Raw genomic sequence first — 17,046 nt, 5'->3', positions numbered from 1 at the left:
CTCGGTCTAGAGCGAGGTACCTGGTTTTTGAGTACTTACGCCCTGGCTCCTGAGGGGGGTGGGGAGGGCGGGTCGGACCATGTCCGATAGAAAGTACATACCATAGGTAGTCACCACAGGAACGGGCGCGGTCGGCGGCGGCGCCGCAGCCGCACACCGGGCCCGAGAACGTGTCGGTCGTGATACCCGCCAAGACACCCAAAAAACTTTGAGCGCGGGTTGCGCCGGGTTCCCTTCATCGCACAGCCCCCGGGTTTTTTCCATGACTATCAGCATGAAATAAACTTTCAGAAAAACCTCGCTCTGGCATAGGTAATTTTTTTTGAAACAGCCTAATGGTGGCTCTCGGCGAGCCGCGCGCCCGGCCAGCCGAGCCACGGGTGGCTCGAGAGCCGCGAGTTTGAGGGGCCTGGCATATGACAGACAGCCTGTTACAGACAGCCTGTTACAGACACTTAGTTACAGACACTTAGTTACAGACACCCTGTTACAGACACCTTGTTACAGACACCCTGTTTCAGACAGATTGTAACAGACAGCATATGACAGACAGCTTGTTACAGACACCCTGTTACAGACATCCTGATACAGACACCCTGTTATAGACAGCCTGTTACAGATAGCTCGTTAGTAGTAAGGGTGCGGGTCTACGCACGAATATGTATTGCGGGTTTGCCTACCCACCAGGGGCAGGGGGCAACAGAATTGCCTACCTCCCAGGGGCAGGTATTTTTCGGTACCCCCTTTCACATGTCGGTACCCCCTTTCACTTTTCGCTACCCCCTTTCACCTTAAGGTACCCCTTTCACCTTTCGCTACCCCTTACACCTTTCACTTTTTTTTTTCGGCTGACGGCAAGATTTGAACCTCCGACCTTGTGGTTACGAGATGACGACTCTAACCACTAGGCTACGGGGGCACAGGTAAGGACGAAGCGTCCATATGGGAATGACTATCTCCGTCTCCGGTGTGTGGAGACCCTCCCCTCCCCTCGCCCTATGTTTTGTCCATTTCATGTGCTTGGAGCCCCTCCCCTCCCCTCACCCTCGGACATCTTTTATTTTTTATTTTGCCGTGTCTTGCGTGTGGAGTTCCCTCCCCTCCCCTCACCCTTTGTAATTTCCGTTTCATGTGCTTGGAGCTTTATTCTATCACCACCTGTGTATGGCGGTCCTTCCCACTCCCCTCCACGATATGAGATCCCAGGGCAAATGAAAACACAGTGTTTCAATCATTATATTTATTGATACAAAGGAGTACATGCATATTTTTTTTGTGATTTTCAAGTATTTTATATTTTTTTTTTGAGATCTTACACACGAAAAGCTTATACACTAATACCAAGGTGATGATACGAATATATGTGCATAGTGATAAATATAGCAGATGGAATACATGACATCAAGAACGACTCTAAGTGAGCAATAAAAGGCATGACATACATAATATATGAGAAGTAAATTGAAAACAAGTACGACGCATAGAGGGCTTTTCAGCATAGTAGCCACACTTCCAAAAATAAAAACACAAAGACACATAAACAGAGCATTGACAAGACTGTGAAGGTTTTTAAAATCTACAATTGTACAAAGCCATTGAGGGCAACTTAATTCAGAGTAGAAAATCTTAAAGGATGAAGCAAACGTATCTAGGCAATATAAGATTAATGTTCCAAAAACATACATAGCATACCAGGCCTCATACCCAATCACGGCGAGGGCCATCGTTTTACCCCACGCGGTTGGGGGAATCAGTGTGGTTGATGTTAACATACAATACATGTGAACTAGGAGGCATACAAGAAGTTTCATAAAAAGGGGGTCCACGTACACGCCTTTCCACGTAAAAGAACACCGTTGTTCTGGAAATACAAACGAAAAATTTATTGGCGGGAGTCGTTAAGACCCTTTTTAAGGGTGTACAATATGAGTTGAGACGTCATTTCGGGATACACAAATAGCAGTTCACTAAAAAATTGAGCCTCCAAGAAATTAGCACTTTGAAGAGTCTCGCGATTTAGGAATGGGTTAATTTCTACGTCAACATGCACTCCGAAAAGCTGAGGCAAAAAATCCTTGATGGACTCCAGAGTAGTACGTTCGTGCCCACCGCACTCATAAGCCAGCGTGGACAGGAGCCGCATGAGATAGGGAGGCAGATCTTGTCTAATTAAGTGGATAAGAGCCAAATACTTCTCAGCAAAGGAATATAAGTTCACAAGGGTTCGCCAGGTCGATTCTCCCAAACAAATGTAACCTCCTTTGCCAACCAAGGGTGAGATTTGTACACAGGCTTTTCCATCATGCATGCCACATCGAAGCTCATGACGCTTCGTACAGCGAGTGCGTACTTGGTAGGAGGGATCTTTAAAATGTTCCTCGACAGATTGAAGCCATGCTGGCTCGTTTAATTCAAACAATTCCTTCGTGGCCAAGACAACGCCCCTCCCCTTACCATTTTCAATAGACACAAAAGGAGCAAATTCCCTCTCGTAATCTAGTCCCATTACTAAATACTTGGACTTTGAAAAGTTTAGAGCGAACCTCATTTCAAGAAGTGCATTGTAGCGTGGAGACCATTTTGCCGTGGTTCGACGTCTATGCTTTAGCAGTTGAGTGAGCCATTGGGGGCGGCATTCTTTAATGCACATGACGATCCCATGAAGAAACACATCGATATCACCGTTTTCAGTCATACCTTCATTGCAGGGTGTTGTTGATGTGACCGTCGAATCGGAGCCAGAGAGGGAGTCGTTTCCTGTCCCAATGGTAGAGACAGTCGACATAGAGGGTGAGAGCAGCTCCAACGATGAGACAGATGAAGGCTGCAGCGGTTGGGCAGTAGAGAGAGCAGAAGTCTGATTCTCTGCTACAGTCGGGTTGGGCTTGAATTTCTTCTTCAATGGCAATTCGGGTTGATCCTCGGACTCGTCCTTGGCGGGACGTGGATGCTCCACTAATTTTCTATTCTGAGTGAAAAAGAGACGTTAGGGGTTAAGTCACATGTGACACAGAATGTCATCATGAATAACAAGTGTGTGTGTGAACTTACCTCAGGGCCGCACTTGGGGCACTCAGTATCCCAGCAGGTCTCGGGCCCAGTCGTGTGGTAGAAGGAGCATACAGGGGCATCAGTCTAGAAAATAGAAAAAATAAATAAATGTAAAGTCCTGAAAATGAGTGAGTTAAAGAAGGGGGTCGTTGGTATACTTACAGCTCGAATGCCGCACTCATCGACTCCAGCAGAGGCCATGGCAGTTTGGGTAGACATGGTGAGATGCTCGTGCGACTGAAGGTGGCGAGAAACTGTGGAGGTCCCAGGCGTCCTCGGCAAGATATAGGGCTCTCTGGCGATGGCGGTGGAGGGGTCCAGCAATGGTGGGGGTGGACTCCAGGTAGAAGGCCTTCCGCAGACGGGCCCCTTTGAGGCAGGTAGTGGACGGATGCAGGTGTGCAGGCCAGCAGGTTGAGACATGTCAGGACAGGTCTTGGCGTGCTAGGAGTTGTTGAAACGTGTGCGCTACGCAGCAGAATTGTGTGTTTGCGGGTGTCTGTGTTTGTGCCTTCCACGAGGGGAAGTTGTGATGGAATATGCGTCGTACCAGTGCATCGTTTGCGGAGTAATGACGGGTAGAAAACCGTTTCAAGAATAGCCCAAGTGGCACGCCACGAGCTCTATTCAAAGCATATACAATACAATATTGCCCACAGACGTTAGAAATAAGGGCTTGAAGTCGAACGGGTGTACGCGTACATCGTACAGAATGCTTTTTAACAAAATCAAGGTGCCACGGGATACGTGGTGGGAAACCAAGACTGCAAAAATATTCAGATGATTTATCTTTATCAAAATAAATACAAATCCAATGCTCTCCGGGGTGGTTATGCCCCTTGGTATTTGCTACAAATAAACTGGGGTAAGATACTTTGTTAGGCAACTTATCGGCAGCGTATACGCCCTTAAAAATTTTACGAGTGTACACGTCTTTCTCTAGGCAATCTTTTATCTCGAGAGTGTTCATGGTTGCTAGGTAGAGTAGTCTGTAGTCACGTTCCTGTAGCTGTCAATTTCCAGAAGAGAGTCGAATTCAGCATAGACGATCAAGTTAACGGCCCTAGTGAGTTCAGTCTTAAAGCGAATCTCTATTCGCAGAGAACCTGTCTCTTGTAGATTCCACATGCAACTGTGGGCGGAAAGATCGGGCGTCAAATCAAAAGCATAGAGACAGTACCCGTGAGGATACTCGTCACGAGAGATGTCGTTTCCAGAGTTTTTATAGTGAATACCCGTCCCGGTATGGAGGGTGTCGTAGCAGGCGACATATTGAGGCGAAGATGCGTTAGAGTAATCAGGCGTGAGAGGAACGGAGGGTATTTGTTGTCCGTTCTTGTATAGACATATGAAGTCCACGTCACAATGTATAAACTCCAGTGGGTTTTCAGGGAATGAACCGTTAAAAGCAGAATTGGATACGACTCCGAGGACCACTCTTTTCGCCATTGTGCCCTGAATGGCAGAGTCGATAATTTTGCTCTTGAGTCCAGCGTTGATGGTAAACGATTTCATTTCGACACGTTTCAGTGGATATTTTGCTGGGGTTGTCGCTAGTACTTTGCTGTGGGCGATGAGAATAGAGGGGTTGATTTTAACCTTTCGGACAATCAGAGCAGCCCTCAAAATCTTGCATTCTGCCTTGCTATTCTCAGGACCCATGAGATGAAATTCATCTTTGGCTCTGTGCAGGCGAAGGCCCATTTCTACCCCGTTAAGTAGATAGCGTTCTTGAGAAAACATGTCGAGATGGAGATTAGTCACGAGATCAACTACTTTTCCCTCAGCCACGGCAGTAGCCCTCTTAAGGTAGCCCGCATTTGCGGCGGTACGTTTGTTGAAGCACCTGGCGGTATCCTTGTAAAACAATCTTTTCGTCAGATGAGAATTTTTGGCCTCAGCCCCGTAATTGAGGAGCGTTTCCATATAGGCACGCCACGGATACATGTAATCGGGTGACGTCACCCGTTTCCCGTTCAAAATGAGGTCAATCTGACTGAAGAGAGAGTGGGCCCAGTTGTTAATGGGTCCTACTTCGGGGGTTGGCGGAGCGTTCGCACCCGCAGGTGTAGGATCTTGAGGAATTTGAGCCTGAATGTAAAGTCTAGTACTCTTTAGGTCGGTGTAGTCATCCCCAATGGCCGGCGGTACGTTGATTCTGATGACACCCTTATTTTCAGTCGTCGATTCGGATGAATCGTAAACGACATCGTAGCCATTTTTAACAGAGCCGTTATGTAATGGGGAGGAGAAGAGATCCAATTGGCTCAAAACACACTCGTGAGCCATGGCTAGTCAAAGATATCTTGCTTTAGAAATGACACCTTACGTTTCTTGGTAGCCTTTTTACGCCTGGGGGCCTTGCGCTTTGGAGCCTTTCGACGCCGTTGAGGTTTTCTTTTGGTAGTCCTCCGCTTGCTCCCGGTCTTGGAAGCAGTCCTCCTTCTCTTGGCGTTGCGAGTCGACTGGCGTTTTGAACTCCGCTTGCGCTTTCTTATACGTCCGCTCCCCACCATTTTCTGAACGGTCTCCTTGGCACTGTTTGCAAGAACGCCCTTACTTTGATTCCATTGTTCGTTAACAGAGTCCTTGAAGGAGTGGTTGTTGACGAGTGTATCGGTGACCACATTAGACCCGGCTATCAGCGCTTGTTTTCCCACGGCGGTGGCGGCTTTTCGAACTAGTGGTGCTGCAAATCGAAAGAGACCCGTGAGGAAGCTTCCGATACCGTGACCCTTCTGATATGCGGCGCCACTGTAATAATGATTTATGCCGCGCCCTGTTTGAGCTTGATGTACGTAGTAGTCTGTGTATGGACAAGGCATGATGTCACACAAAATGCCTCCTCCGGAAATGAAGTACACACGTGGAGGTCCCGTGAGAGAATGAAGCGTTTCGGCCCATGGAGTCTTTTATAAGGATTTCGGCCGTATCAAACGCCCTCTTTTTGACTGGGATGTAAAACGGTCTGTGATATGTGGTGGTGTTCATTGTACCGTATGTGGTACTGGATACCCTTGCATTGACGACCCGAAGAAGGGGCGCTACTGTATCCCCAACGCACGATTCTTCCACTAAATCACAATAGAAAAACAATTGTTCAGGCAGTCCAACGTAAAGGTTAACAGTATAGGTCGCAAAATCGGACATGGGTATTAATGGTCTTTCCCCTCCCCTGCTGATTTCAAAACGTTGTTTTGTAAATCCTAGTACGGAAGACAAAAGAGGAGTCATTTCAAAAGAAGTCACAAAATCCTGATCTCTGTACGACACACTCTTGTGCAGTTGGTCTGGAATGGTCTCCCAAGTGACACGAGACGACTCATCATTCAAACTGAGGAGAGAACCTTTTGGGAGAGTACGATTGATCGTTTTCACCAAGTCGGCCGGTGTTGCGTAATATTGCTCCTGTAAGGGTAAAATACGCCTGCGCCCTAGATTCGATATGATGCTTACTGATTCAGAGTAATCTGGAAAATGTTGAAACGTGAGGGGAAACGATACCTCCACTAGGGCCACCTCGTAATCCTCCCCGGCCAGTTCTATTCTCCTAGCGAGCGCCGTGGTGTAATTCGCGGTGGTGTTTTGAGGGTATCGTTCCATGCTACTGTTGCTAGGAAGCGTTAAATAAAAGTCCCCACTCATGATGACAGTTGCACGAGATTATCAACCCAAGAATTGAAACGATCCGGGTAGCCTCTGAATTTAACAAAGTATCGCGTTTTCCCGTTAACCCTTTGTGTACGCAAGACTTTTTCAATCTTGAAGAGCTCTGTGGGCTTCACTTTTTGCAGCTCATGAGTGTAATAACTGCCCTCCACGGTCCCACCCTCTTGGTCTTCTAGCTCGTAAACGACTGGGGTTCTGGGGACCACGCGCCTTATTTTAAAGGTCTCCTGACTCCAGGTTTCCTCGTACCCTTTTCCGAACTTACCCGGGTCCATGGGTATGCGTACATGCGTACCAACAGTCAGTTCGGGTTTAATTCGGACAGGGGTTATCGCGCTCCAGCGTTTTTTCAGCGTAGCGTACACCTGAGCCATATTGGATTCGTTAACGTCCTTGGGGGCCATCTTGATAGTCGAATGAACACTACTATTATAACTTTGTACAAATTTTTCGAGGTCATCAATATACCGGTGTGTAGAATGATGAGTGAAAAATTTGTACATCTTTTGTTTAATGGTCTTGTTCCAGCGCTCAATAATTCCAGCTTTGATGGTGGGGTCCTGACTGGTATAAAAGCGGATATTTTTTTGTTCAAAGAGTGCCATGAGTGGTTGATTATTGAACTCTTTTCCCTTGTCCGTCATTAAAAGCCGGGGAGTCCGCCCCGAGGTATGAAAAATATCTTTGAAAGCTTCGACAACCGCTGCAGCCGTTTTATTGCGTATGGCCCGAGCGAAACCAAACTTAGAAAAGCAATCAATGACCGTCAAGATGTAACGATAGTCATTGTTTTTTGAAGCCAGGGCCTGCATGTCAACAAGATCGGCTTGCCACATGTCATCGGGGAAAAAGACATGATAAGGGTTCCGAGGAAATTTTTTACGCACAGGCCTATGTAAGGTGTAAGGTTCTTCCCCCTCCAACCACAACTTGACACGGGGCAGGGGTATGTGCGTAGCTCTAGCTAAGATGGGGGCTGTGGAATAAGCGGCGGGATGCGAGGTGTCATAAAAGGTATTTCTTAAAACGGAATCCTCCTCTTCCGTTATAGCCGTATCCTTTCCCACGTCAGCGCTCGGGCTTGTTTTTTGAGTGAGCGGGTCCGTGACGCTCCTGCCCCCGTTTGCATCTCCGACCATCTTACGCTATTGCCCACGAGCTCTCGGGGTACGTTCGAGTCTTTTAGGACACGAAGGAGATCACTCACTCCCACGGGCGGTTGCACCGATCGCCTCTCTCGCATTAAATCCCCAATAAGGTCTATAAGATTGGAACGTTCAATTAATTGACCGTCGATGGAGATGCGACCTGCACTATCCCACGTAAGGCTAGGGACATCGACTAAAAATTGATATAAAGCAGTCGCTTTATGAGTGAATTTATGAGGGATATCGCTGCGGACCCGATCTTTTAGATCAGGCTTTATAGGAGTCTCGGGGACGACTCTTTCGTGATCCTCTACGGCGTTGATGGGGATTTGTAGTGGTTTACGCGAATCTTCTAGCCGAAACAAATATTTTTGAAGTTGCTGGTTGTACATGTCCCATTTTTGTTCATCGTCTATTCCAGTTAATTTTAGAATATTTTGCATGGACCGATCAAGATCAGTTTGAGACTGACTGAGGGGTGCTGGGGTTTGCAAACGTGAGAGGGCCGTCGGGTCAATGAGCATCAATTTCTTAGTATGGTTCATCTTTTCGACAGAAAATGGCTAGCAATCGCGCTGATGACGGGAGCTAGGAGAGCTACCAGAAAACCGTCCCCTTTTTGTACCAAAAGATTGCGTTTCTTTTCGACAGACTCTCCCTTTTTAGCGAGGCGATGCAGGAACGCGCGGTGTTTTTTAAGCTTGCGTTTCTCACAAGCCTTAAGAGGAAGGTTCCCCTTCAAAGTATTGTGAGCACACTCTACGATACACTTTACCAAATCACAATTGCACGACTTGAGAATGCCTTTCCTGACGGTGGGGTTGGCCTGCTTCAGAACTTTGAGGAGTTCTAGGTGGGACGTCACGTTACGCTCCATGACGCTGGCGCTCAACTGGAGTGAAAGGGGACGTGATTCTGGCTTTTATAGTTCTTAGGCACGTAAGCAAAGTGGTGGGGGTCGTCTGGGAAAATGCAGGTCGTAACACGAAGCTCGTCGGGAGTGCTCTGTCTAAAATTAAGACATATATAACCGTGAGCCTGAGAAGTGGCGTCATAAAATGCCTCTTGTACTAGTTTCGGGTGCTTTGGAAAAACCTGACGACTTAGATACGTTATCTGGGACGAGTCGCGGGGGGACTTGAAGCATATGACGTAATGCGAGTTGAGCGATACGTCACGAAACCCTTTACTTTGGTGAAAAATATTTTGAGTCAAAAATAAAATAGAAAGGTTTCTATGATGCGAGCCTTTGGTAAACAAATCGACTACCCGTTCGTCTTGTTCTCTCATCAAATCGTCTACGACGACCAATCGACCTGTGGGCTGTGGTGGGAAATCTTCCAAGCCCAATAACCCTTGGTTGAATCGTACGTTGGGATGCTCAATTTTTTCGTAGGCGGGTTGCCATTCGGAATAACACCAGACAACCTCTGCAATAGGTTGGTCCACCATAGATCGTATGTGTTTTAAGAAACGTGACACAAAGACCGTTTTACCACATCCTGGAACAAAAAAGTGACCCATTTAGTGAACTAAAAATAAGACCTAACCTAAAAATGGTGTTTGATTTGACTAGAAAAAATGCCCTAACCTAAAAAATGGTGATCCATTTTTATTGACTAGAGATAATACCTGAGGGCCCTGCTACAATAGCTGTGAATGGGTGCTCCCAAGGGATGTTCTTGTTGATGTTCATGTTGGTGACTGAGGTGTGTGTTCCTAGGAGTGGCGTATTTATATTGAGACCCCGTATTAAAAATGACAGCGTCCGGGAACCGCGTCCGGGAACCGCGTCCGGGAACCGCGTCCGGGTACCGCGTCGGGGATTCGCGTCCGGAACCGCGCCGGGGAACCGCGTCCGGGGAGCGCGCCGGGGGAAACCGCGATGCCGCCGAGCCGCCGCCGCCGAGAAGCCGCCGCCGAGCCGCCGCCGCCGCCGAGCCGCCGCCGCCGAACCTTCTTCGACTAGTCATGACTAGTCAAGACGAGCACGCTTAAATCCGTAAGGTACGGTGTCGTAATCGCCTTCTCTGCGACGTTTTGTGTAGACTGTCCTCAAAACCTTGTGAGTGTTCTTGCTGACAACTTTGTAAAACTTTTCTCGGCGGATGTCTCTCGTGCTCTCGATTCGAATGGGGTCGATTTCCCCAAGCACAAGCTTACAAAGTTGATCAAAGTTGATGAGGTCCTTGTTTCCAGAATTCATTGAGATGCCTTTAAATTTAATGATGTCACTGCAATTTGTTACGTCACCACCGTGGGCGACCTTGAGTCCATACACCTTTGGGCCACCAGAGACGAAATGGGTCGCAAAACTACCAGGGCCTCCAATATCGTGCAATTCATCAGTCATTTCGCCTAAATCATTGCCGATTTCAATTTTAACCCCTTCTGGTAACCCTTTCTCGGGGTCACCCTTGCGGTAGACGTACACCAGGGAATCCGTGTCCATGTAAAGTGCGTCCTCCTGGACCATGTCAAGGTACTTGTAAAGCTCTAGACGAGCCATAGCTGTTGTGTAGGCTGCAATGACCACATTTGTGTTGAGAGAAGTGGGGATTTCTTCCTCCTTAAAATCATAGGTCATGAGCTCTACCTCTTCATTAATCGGTAGGATGGAATAAATTTTGATGCCGGGGTCACACAGCAACTCGTAGTGTTTCTGTACCTCTGTGATCATGACACACTTTTTGAGGTTACCTCCCATGGCGAAGCGACCCCAGAGACTGTTGAGAAACAGCTTACTCACGGAGCGTGAACCCGGATTAAAAATCATGTTGGTTGGGTCCAGGTGGACTCCCTTTGAGGCTTGATCTTGAATGAAGACCAACTTGTCTTCTTCTGAGACCACATTAGGAGGCCACCCCGACGCTTCAATTTTCAATTTAAGGTTGGCGTTCACATAACCTGAAAAAAGACCTGCATTCGAGTTATCAACATGGGTGGCTTTAGGATCAAATTTTGTGACTTCTTCAAACACCCAACACTCGTGAATTTTGACAATCTGATAGCCCTTTTCCAAGGCTAACCTCACTTCGTCGACAACCCAACTCCCCTTGATCATCCTCTCTTCAGGGGTGTGATGACATGGTGCCGTATTCTCGGAATCGCATGTCTCCCCACACGTCCTACACAAAATAAACATCAATTTGTTGTGCATGTGCAAAGGTAAGACAGGATGATACAAATCTTGAGGGGGCAAGATTGTCAACTTGATGAGGCCATCGAAATCATTGGGGTGAGGGCAATCAGGAAACACCTTTCTGGTCGGAGCACCAAGCGGATACTTCCCGAACTTATTTACAAAGGGGTAAAGTGATGTAACGTCCACATAATGAATCTCTTCATTGACTTGGACGGCATGATACCGCTTCATGTTATTGCATCTCCCCCCGTAGAAGCAATCTCTGGGATTTAGGGGTTCTTCGTACTCCACTGGGTGCTCAGTCAAAAATCGTTGCACTGTTGGGTCTTCTTGTTTTCGTCTCTCCCACTCACACTCCCACATCTCTACAACCTCATACCCAAGAGACTCAAGGAGCTCTCGCTTCTCCAGGGTTTTTCTGTAGCGATCTCCCATCGTCTCCTTCTCATTGATAACGGCCGTTTGGATGGGGAAGCATGGTGGGTGACCGTGGAAGTAGCAGCCCTGGAATTCAAAGGCCAGTGGTTTTCCGTTCTCGCCCTTAGGGTGATACCCGTCAAGTTTGTACTTGCTTGCTCTGTGCTCTTTTGAGTTTTGAGCGTGCTGGATATCAATCTGGCGGGTATGGGCCTCATAACGTAGCCATTCCACGGCCACTTTCGACTGTACATCTTCAAAGAACCCTCCCCGAGGTATGATGCATATTGATCCTGCTTTGAGGTAGTTTGCCTGAAAGTTGAGCATGCAGGCACCAGCAAGTGTGTTACACTCTCTGAAAGGGTCAATTTCCGCTGTCTTCAGCCACAGGTCACGGTACTTGATTACCGCTCTCCTGAGCACATCAACATCTGCTATACAATAAGCCACCAGCTCTTCAGCAAAATTAAATTCCTTGTCCTGTTGTTCTGCGTGCCATGCTTCAAATTTTTCTCTTTCGCTCACACTCATCTTGTCTACACCATACATCTCTGGAGAGGGTATCTTTCCAATATAATTTTGATTCTCCAAGCGGTTAAAAAAATGAGGAAAATGGCCTTTTTTGACACCTTCCCCTAAATCAAAAGCTTTGGGCAGCTTAGCTAATGACATCGGCATGAACAAAAGCGTATCAACAAATTTGAATCTGGAATACTCTATATTGATCAACTTGGTCCCCCTTTGAATGAACTTAGGGGGTCCATGACCTGATTTCGGTCTGTCACACAAGTAGCTCATGATGAAAGCCCCGTCAAAGCCCCCCATGTTGTGAGCCAAGACGATGACTTTCTTAAATCTGGCCAAGGAGACACTGTTGAACAGGTAGCCCATGAACTGTTCTACACAGTTGTCTCCCTTGAAAATTTGTTGCCTCACGCCACAAAACTTGCAATCCTTGGCTACGTCGTTTTCGGCCATACATTCCGGACAAGCTGTTTGGGATACGCATAGGTTCGCTTCATGAACCCACACGTTTTCCTTATTCTTGTAGTTGGTCTCTTGCCGGGTTTCGAGGTCGTAGACGACGTAGACAAAGGGCTTCTGTTTTGGCTTCTTCTTCTTCTCTTCTTTCTTCTTCTCTTCTTTCTTCTTCTCTTCTTTCTTCTTCTCTTCTTTCTTCTTCTCTTCTTTCTTCTTCTCTTCTTTCTTCTTCTCTTGGGGTCTTGAAGGACCTGGTTGCGGCTGTTGCAGCTGCTCTGGTTTATCTTCTTTTTCTTCTTGTTGCTCTTCTTGTTGTTCTTCCTCTTCTTCTTCTTCTTCTTCTTCACTACTCTCATCCACCTCGTCAAAATACCCACCAAGTGCATCCAGCAAGTCAGGTTTACCTCGAGGTTTTCGAGATTGCCCTCCTCTCTTGGCCTCCCTCTCTGCTTTCTTTCGGGCCTCTTTTTGCATGAGGGTTTCCTTTTGCTGGATTGTACACACGTGGCCTTCACGAGTGCAGACATTTTTACAATTGTGACAATAGAACTCTTCACAATTGTGCTTAAACTTCTTGTCCCTCATGTTCACTTGTGTCAAGCACTTTGTACAAAATTGCCGTACTTGACACACTGTGCGATCTTCACTGTAGAAAGGGGCTTGCCTGTGCCTATCGTAGCATGTATTATTATAAAATGTAAAGCTGCACACCTCACATTTTTTGCGATAGCGAGGTTGTACAGGACACAGTGCTTTTTCTACTCCAATGCCATGACATTTCCTGCAAGCGTCCAAACACACATGGTGACCTGTATTGTCGTAGGCCTGCCTACATCTGAAGCAATACTCTTTTCGCCCAGTAAAGCCTGTCATGGACCGGATGACCGCAAAGTGCTTGAGTTTGGTGGAATAGTACAGTGTGATGCGTTTTTCTTTTGCCTCAACCGTCTTGTTCCCCTCAAACATAACATCCTTACCAACTCTGTCTGTAAAGACAAGGATATTATAGTCCTTCAGCTGTGGGGATGCGGCAAACTTCTGCAACTCTGGAATCCCACACATCTTAGTTGGATCAACATTTGCCTCTCGGCACAGCTGGCTAATATTTTTTCTTTGTTGCTTTTGAACGGTGAGAAGTTTCTGTCCAGCTTTGGGGTTTTCTAAATATGCCTTGGCGATAACAAGAGCCCTTGGCAGACAATTATTGTCTGCGCTGGACCACTCCAACAAACTTATCACGGAGCATTTGTTTTGTAAAAACACACGATCGTCAGCAGTTTGTGCTCCTGGGCCTCCACCGCCATTCGGAGCAACACATCTCAAAAAGTTGACCTTGACCACCCCTTGCAAAAACGTAGCCTGATTGCTCTGGCTCATCTTAGCAATCTGGTCTAGCACAACATCAGGGTGTAGTGTGCTTTTGGGGCGGATAGCAATGCAGAAGGGACTTGTATGATCATTCCCTTCGACTTCGATCTCCAGTCCCACACGGTCGTCGTCATTTGCTTCGTGATAGGTTTGGTTCAAGATTTCCATGATAACGTCGTACACCCAGGTATTAAAATCAACGTTCGGTGCAGGTGGCAAGATGCGGTATTGTAGCTCGCTGTAATGTGTTTGAAACTTGGCGATGAAGCGTTGTCTTTCACCGAGTTTTTCAATCAACGGCCCCCCACCATTGCCAACTTGCACGATCTCATCTTCTTGTTCTACCTGCACTTCTTGTTCTTCTTGTTCTTCTTGTTCTTCGTGTTCCTCTTCTTCTTCGTGATCTTCTTGATCTTCTTCTTGTTCTTCTTGCTCTTCGTGTTCTTCTTCTTCTTCTTCTTCTTGCGCTTCTTCTTCTTCTTCAACGGCATGGCTCCTGTCGCCCACCTCTTCACTTGACGAGGCGGCGTCATCATCATCATTATTTGTCACATTGCCTTCCTCACCAGAGTCCACGAAAGGCTCCTGGCTACCGTCATGAGCTTCAAATCGGTTTTCGTCGTCGTCGTCATCATCATCATCACCTGCTCCATCTTCAAAGGTGACCTGCATGTCTTCTTCTTCTTCTTCTTCTTCTTCTTCTTCTTCTTCTTCTTCAAGCGACACAAGATCAATCGTGCCGTTGTGGTTGTCTTCAGCTTCCCATTCGTCATCTGCATCTATGTCATCACCAAAGACCACAGGGAAAGCTTCTTCCTCTTCTTCTTCTTCTTCGGAAGACACCAAGTCGATTGTCTCATCTACATCAACGCCATGTATGTCGTCTTCCAGCATCATTTCCTCGTCAGAAATGTAGTTGATGGAGTCCGACCAATTCATCATGACGTGGAATTGGGCATCAGGAATCGAGACGTCGTCACAAGACATATACACCTCATCCCCTGACGCTTCGGAAACCTCTCGGCCTGAATCATATAAGACGACAGTCTCGGCCGAATAATCCATGTATTCTTCTTCGTCATCTGATTCAAGGCCGATGGTCGATGCAGAATAATTGGGATACATTGATGTTTCTTCTTCTTTTACTTCTTTTTCTTCTTCTGTTTCTTCATCATCAGTTAGCCTGAACCCAATAGGCTCCAACATGAGCCTACAATTACAATCCGCTAGAACGTGACCCTCACATTCCTCTAAGTCCTGACACATCTCGCATTCATCCTCTTTGTGGCCCGCACAGAGTAAATTAATCACTACTGAAGGAGGTGGAGAAGAGGGGGGAGAAGAGATGGGAGAAGAGATGGGAGAAGAGGGGGGAGAAGGAGGTGGAGAAGAGGGGGGAGAGGATGGGGGAGAAGATGAGGAAGAAGAAGATGAAGATGGAGAAAGAGGTGGGTGAACTTGAGCTCCAACCTGCAGCACCGGAGTAGAGCAATGCTCTCGCCCGGGGTTAAAATTGTCCTCAGCAGGTTCTCCACCCGCTTTTTCAATTTGGCTGCACACACCCATGACAGCTTGTGTGTTAAAAGCATCGTCGTACATCATGTTTCGTTCAACATCATTGCATACCTGCACGACAGCTTGAGTGTGAAAGGCATCGTCGTACGGGTTCACTAGTGGCTCTACATGGTTTAATGTGGTGTCGCCTACCGTGTCAACACTCCACAAAGAGCACTCCTGCACTGATACGTTTGAGTTATTTTGGTTCATGTTAAAAATGTGTTAGCTGTAAAACATAAGAAGTTTAAGTTAGATATAAAATGGAGATAACAAAGATAACACTCAAATATCGTTCGCTCGATGTGTATGTAGAAGTGTGTGTGTTTGTGTGTGTGTGGGTAGGGGCGATTATGAGGTGTTCTTAAATTGTAAAATAGAGAAATATATTTGTTAAGCTATTTATTCAAAATTGACGCCGTTTATACATCATATGATTTCTTTACGCTAAGATGGCCACTGTGTACGCCATTATCTCGCCTCGACAGACAGGGCACCGCACCATTTTCAGCGAACACCTTCTGCATGTGACCAGATGCCCGCACGGTAGAAACAGGACAGCCACCTCCTCGTCGAGACACACTTTGCAAGTGATTCTTGGGTCTTCTGATTTTTGGGCCTTCGTCTGTAATAAAACATAAGAACACAATGAAAGGGGCCCGAAGTCATAACTGAAAGGATAATCGTAGGAATGGCGCCATCTTACCCCTTCCACTGGTTTCAAACTTTTAGTTACAGCCGTGACGAAATCTTTTCCTTTTTCACAAAGAAGAAAAGGACATCTCGAGAAATATTTTGCGTGTTCCACCCACGCATTATCTTCCTTCGTCCATCCCCTCAGCGACCCGCCGCACGAAAAACATGTAGTTTTATCCTCAGTCGCTGGCGGAATAAAAAACACACTCGTTAAATACATCCATCTACAAATTTACATTAATGCTTTATTGGATAATACTCACCACCACCAATGTTGAAGAATCCTGCCTCAGCCAATGCCTCTCCCTTGATGGTGTCCTCAAAGCCCCATTTTTTGAAGGAGTCGAGCCTTGCCCCTTCGTCGATGTACTTGGGGTGTCTGTGAACGCGTGCCAGCATGATGTTAAGATCCAGTAGGCACGGATTTTCAGGACACACCATTTCCACTATTCCCCGAGACACAAGCTCCGGGGCCTGCAACTCCGGAAGCGGGGGAAGCTCGCCCTCCGCCAAGGGAACATTGTCTGTTGCCGTGCCATTGACCAACTTGCACCACGATGAGAATTCACTATGATCCAGCATTGGTTCATCGTCACGCGTCCAGTTCCCAATCAATACCATACAGAACGCACAAACACAATCGTCTGCATTGCCCGTAAAAAAAAATCCACTGGCAGCGAGCTTTCGTACACATGCCGAGTTACTCAGAAACCCCTTGAAGGATGCCAATCGCGCCGCCTCACTGAAGTAGTTTGGGTAGCCTGCTATTTCTTGCAGCCTCATGTCGAAACCGCCTACAAGAAGCATGTCTTGAGCCATTTCTGGACGGGTGACGATCGACGCTGCAAAACATGAATAAATAATAATTACACATTTATAGAAACGTATCCATTAATGTCAGAGAGGTTCGATCGCCCGTTACCTGTGAGTATGAGAACACGTGTGTGTGTGTGTGTGTGTGTGTGTGTGTGTGTGTGTGTGTGCGTGTGTGAGAGAGAGAGAGGGAGAGAGAGAGAG

At 47.0% G+C, this 17,046-nt stretch overlaps 3 protein-coding genes across 5 annotated transcripts in view; 1 reads left to right on the top strand and 2 right to left on the bottom strand.

The window, feature by feature from the left end:
* Positions 1–17,046, top strand: part of LOC113216393 (uncharacterized) — a 101,070-nt gene that overhangs the window by 10,193 nt on the left and 73,831 nt on the right. The gene's annotated exons all lie outside the window — the stretch shown is intronic.
* Positions 1,141–3,474, bottom strand: LOC113210117 (uncharacterized). Of its 2 annotated transcripts, XM_052277592.1 has the most exons (4): positions 3,214–3,474; positions 3,052–3,135; positions 2,698–2,968; positions 1,141–1,861 (listed from the first exon to the last, which is right to left on the bottom strand). In XM_052277592.1, the coding sequence occupies exons 1-4, from the start codon at positions 3,472–3,474 to the stop codon at positions 1,335–1,337; spliced, it is 1,143 nt and encodes a 380-aa protein (XP_052133552.1). In that variant the 3' UTR covers positions 1,141–1,334. The 2 variants fall into 2 exon arrangements, with proteins under 2 accessions (XP_052133552.1, XP_052133551.1); XM_052277591.1 differs by having other exon boundaries at positions 1,720–2,968.
* Positions 15,721–16,971, bottom strand: LOC113216836 (baculoviral IAP repeat-containing protein 7-B-like). Its single transcript, XM_026436668.2, has 3 exons — positions 16,293–16,971; positions 16,040–16,215; positions 15,721–15,958 (listed from the first exon to the last, which is right to left on the bottom strand). The coding sequence occupies exons 1-3, from the start codon at positions 16,846–16,848 to the stop codon at positions 15,776–15,778; spliced, it is 915 nt and encodes a 304-aa protein (XP_026292453.2). The 5' UTR covers positions 16,849–16,971; the 3' UTR covers positions 15,721–15,775.

Source organism: Frankliniella occidentalis, unplaced genomic scaffold (assembly GCF_000697945.3).
Source record: "Frankliniella occidentalis isolate FOCC.00 unplaced genomic scaffold, Focc_3.1 Scaffold11, whole genome shotgun sequence".
In the NCBI taxonomy this organism is placed as follows: Eukaryota; Metazoa; Arthropoda; class Insecta; order Thysanoptera; family Thripidae; genus Frankliniella; species Frankliniella occidentalis.
Note: the sequence above shows the minus strand (reverse complement) of the source record. Positions and strands in the feature narration are given on the sequence as shown.

What these genes read in the sequence shown, in the direction of transcription:
- LOC113210117 (XM_052277591.1), bottom strand. Translation starts at nt 3,474, where the DNA reads ATGTCTCAACCTGCTGGCCTGCACACCTGCATCCGTCCACTACCTGCC. An exon ending in ATGAGTGCGGCATTCGAGCT is followed by an intron (nt 3,136 to 3,213) that starts GTAAGTATACCA and finishes TCTATTTTCTAG; the next exon opens with ACTGATGCCCCTGTATGCTC. An exon ending in GCCCCAAGTGCGGCCCTGAG is followed by an intron (nt 2,969 to 3,051) that starts GTAAGTTCACAC and finishes TTTTTCACTCAG; the next exon opens with AATAGAAAATTAGTGGAGCA.
- LOC113216836 (XM_026436668.2), bottom strand. Translation starts at nt 16,848, where the DNA reads ATGGCTCAAGACATGCTTCTTGTAGGCGGTTTCGACATGAGGCTGCAA. An exon ending in ATTCTTCAACATTGGTGGTG is followed by an intron (nt 16,216 to 16,292) that starts GTGAGTATTATC and finishes TTATTCCGCCAG; the next exon opens with CGACTGAGGATAAAACTACA. An exon ending in GTTTGAAACCAGTGGAAGGG is followed by an intron (nt 15,959 to 16,039) that starts GTAAGATGGCGC and finishes GTTTTATTACAG; the next exon opens with ACGAAGGCCCAAAAATCAGA.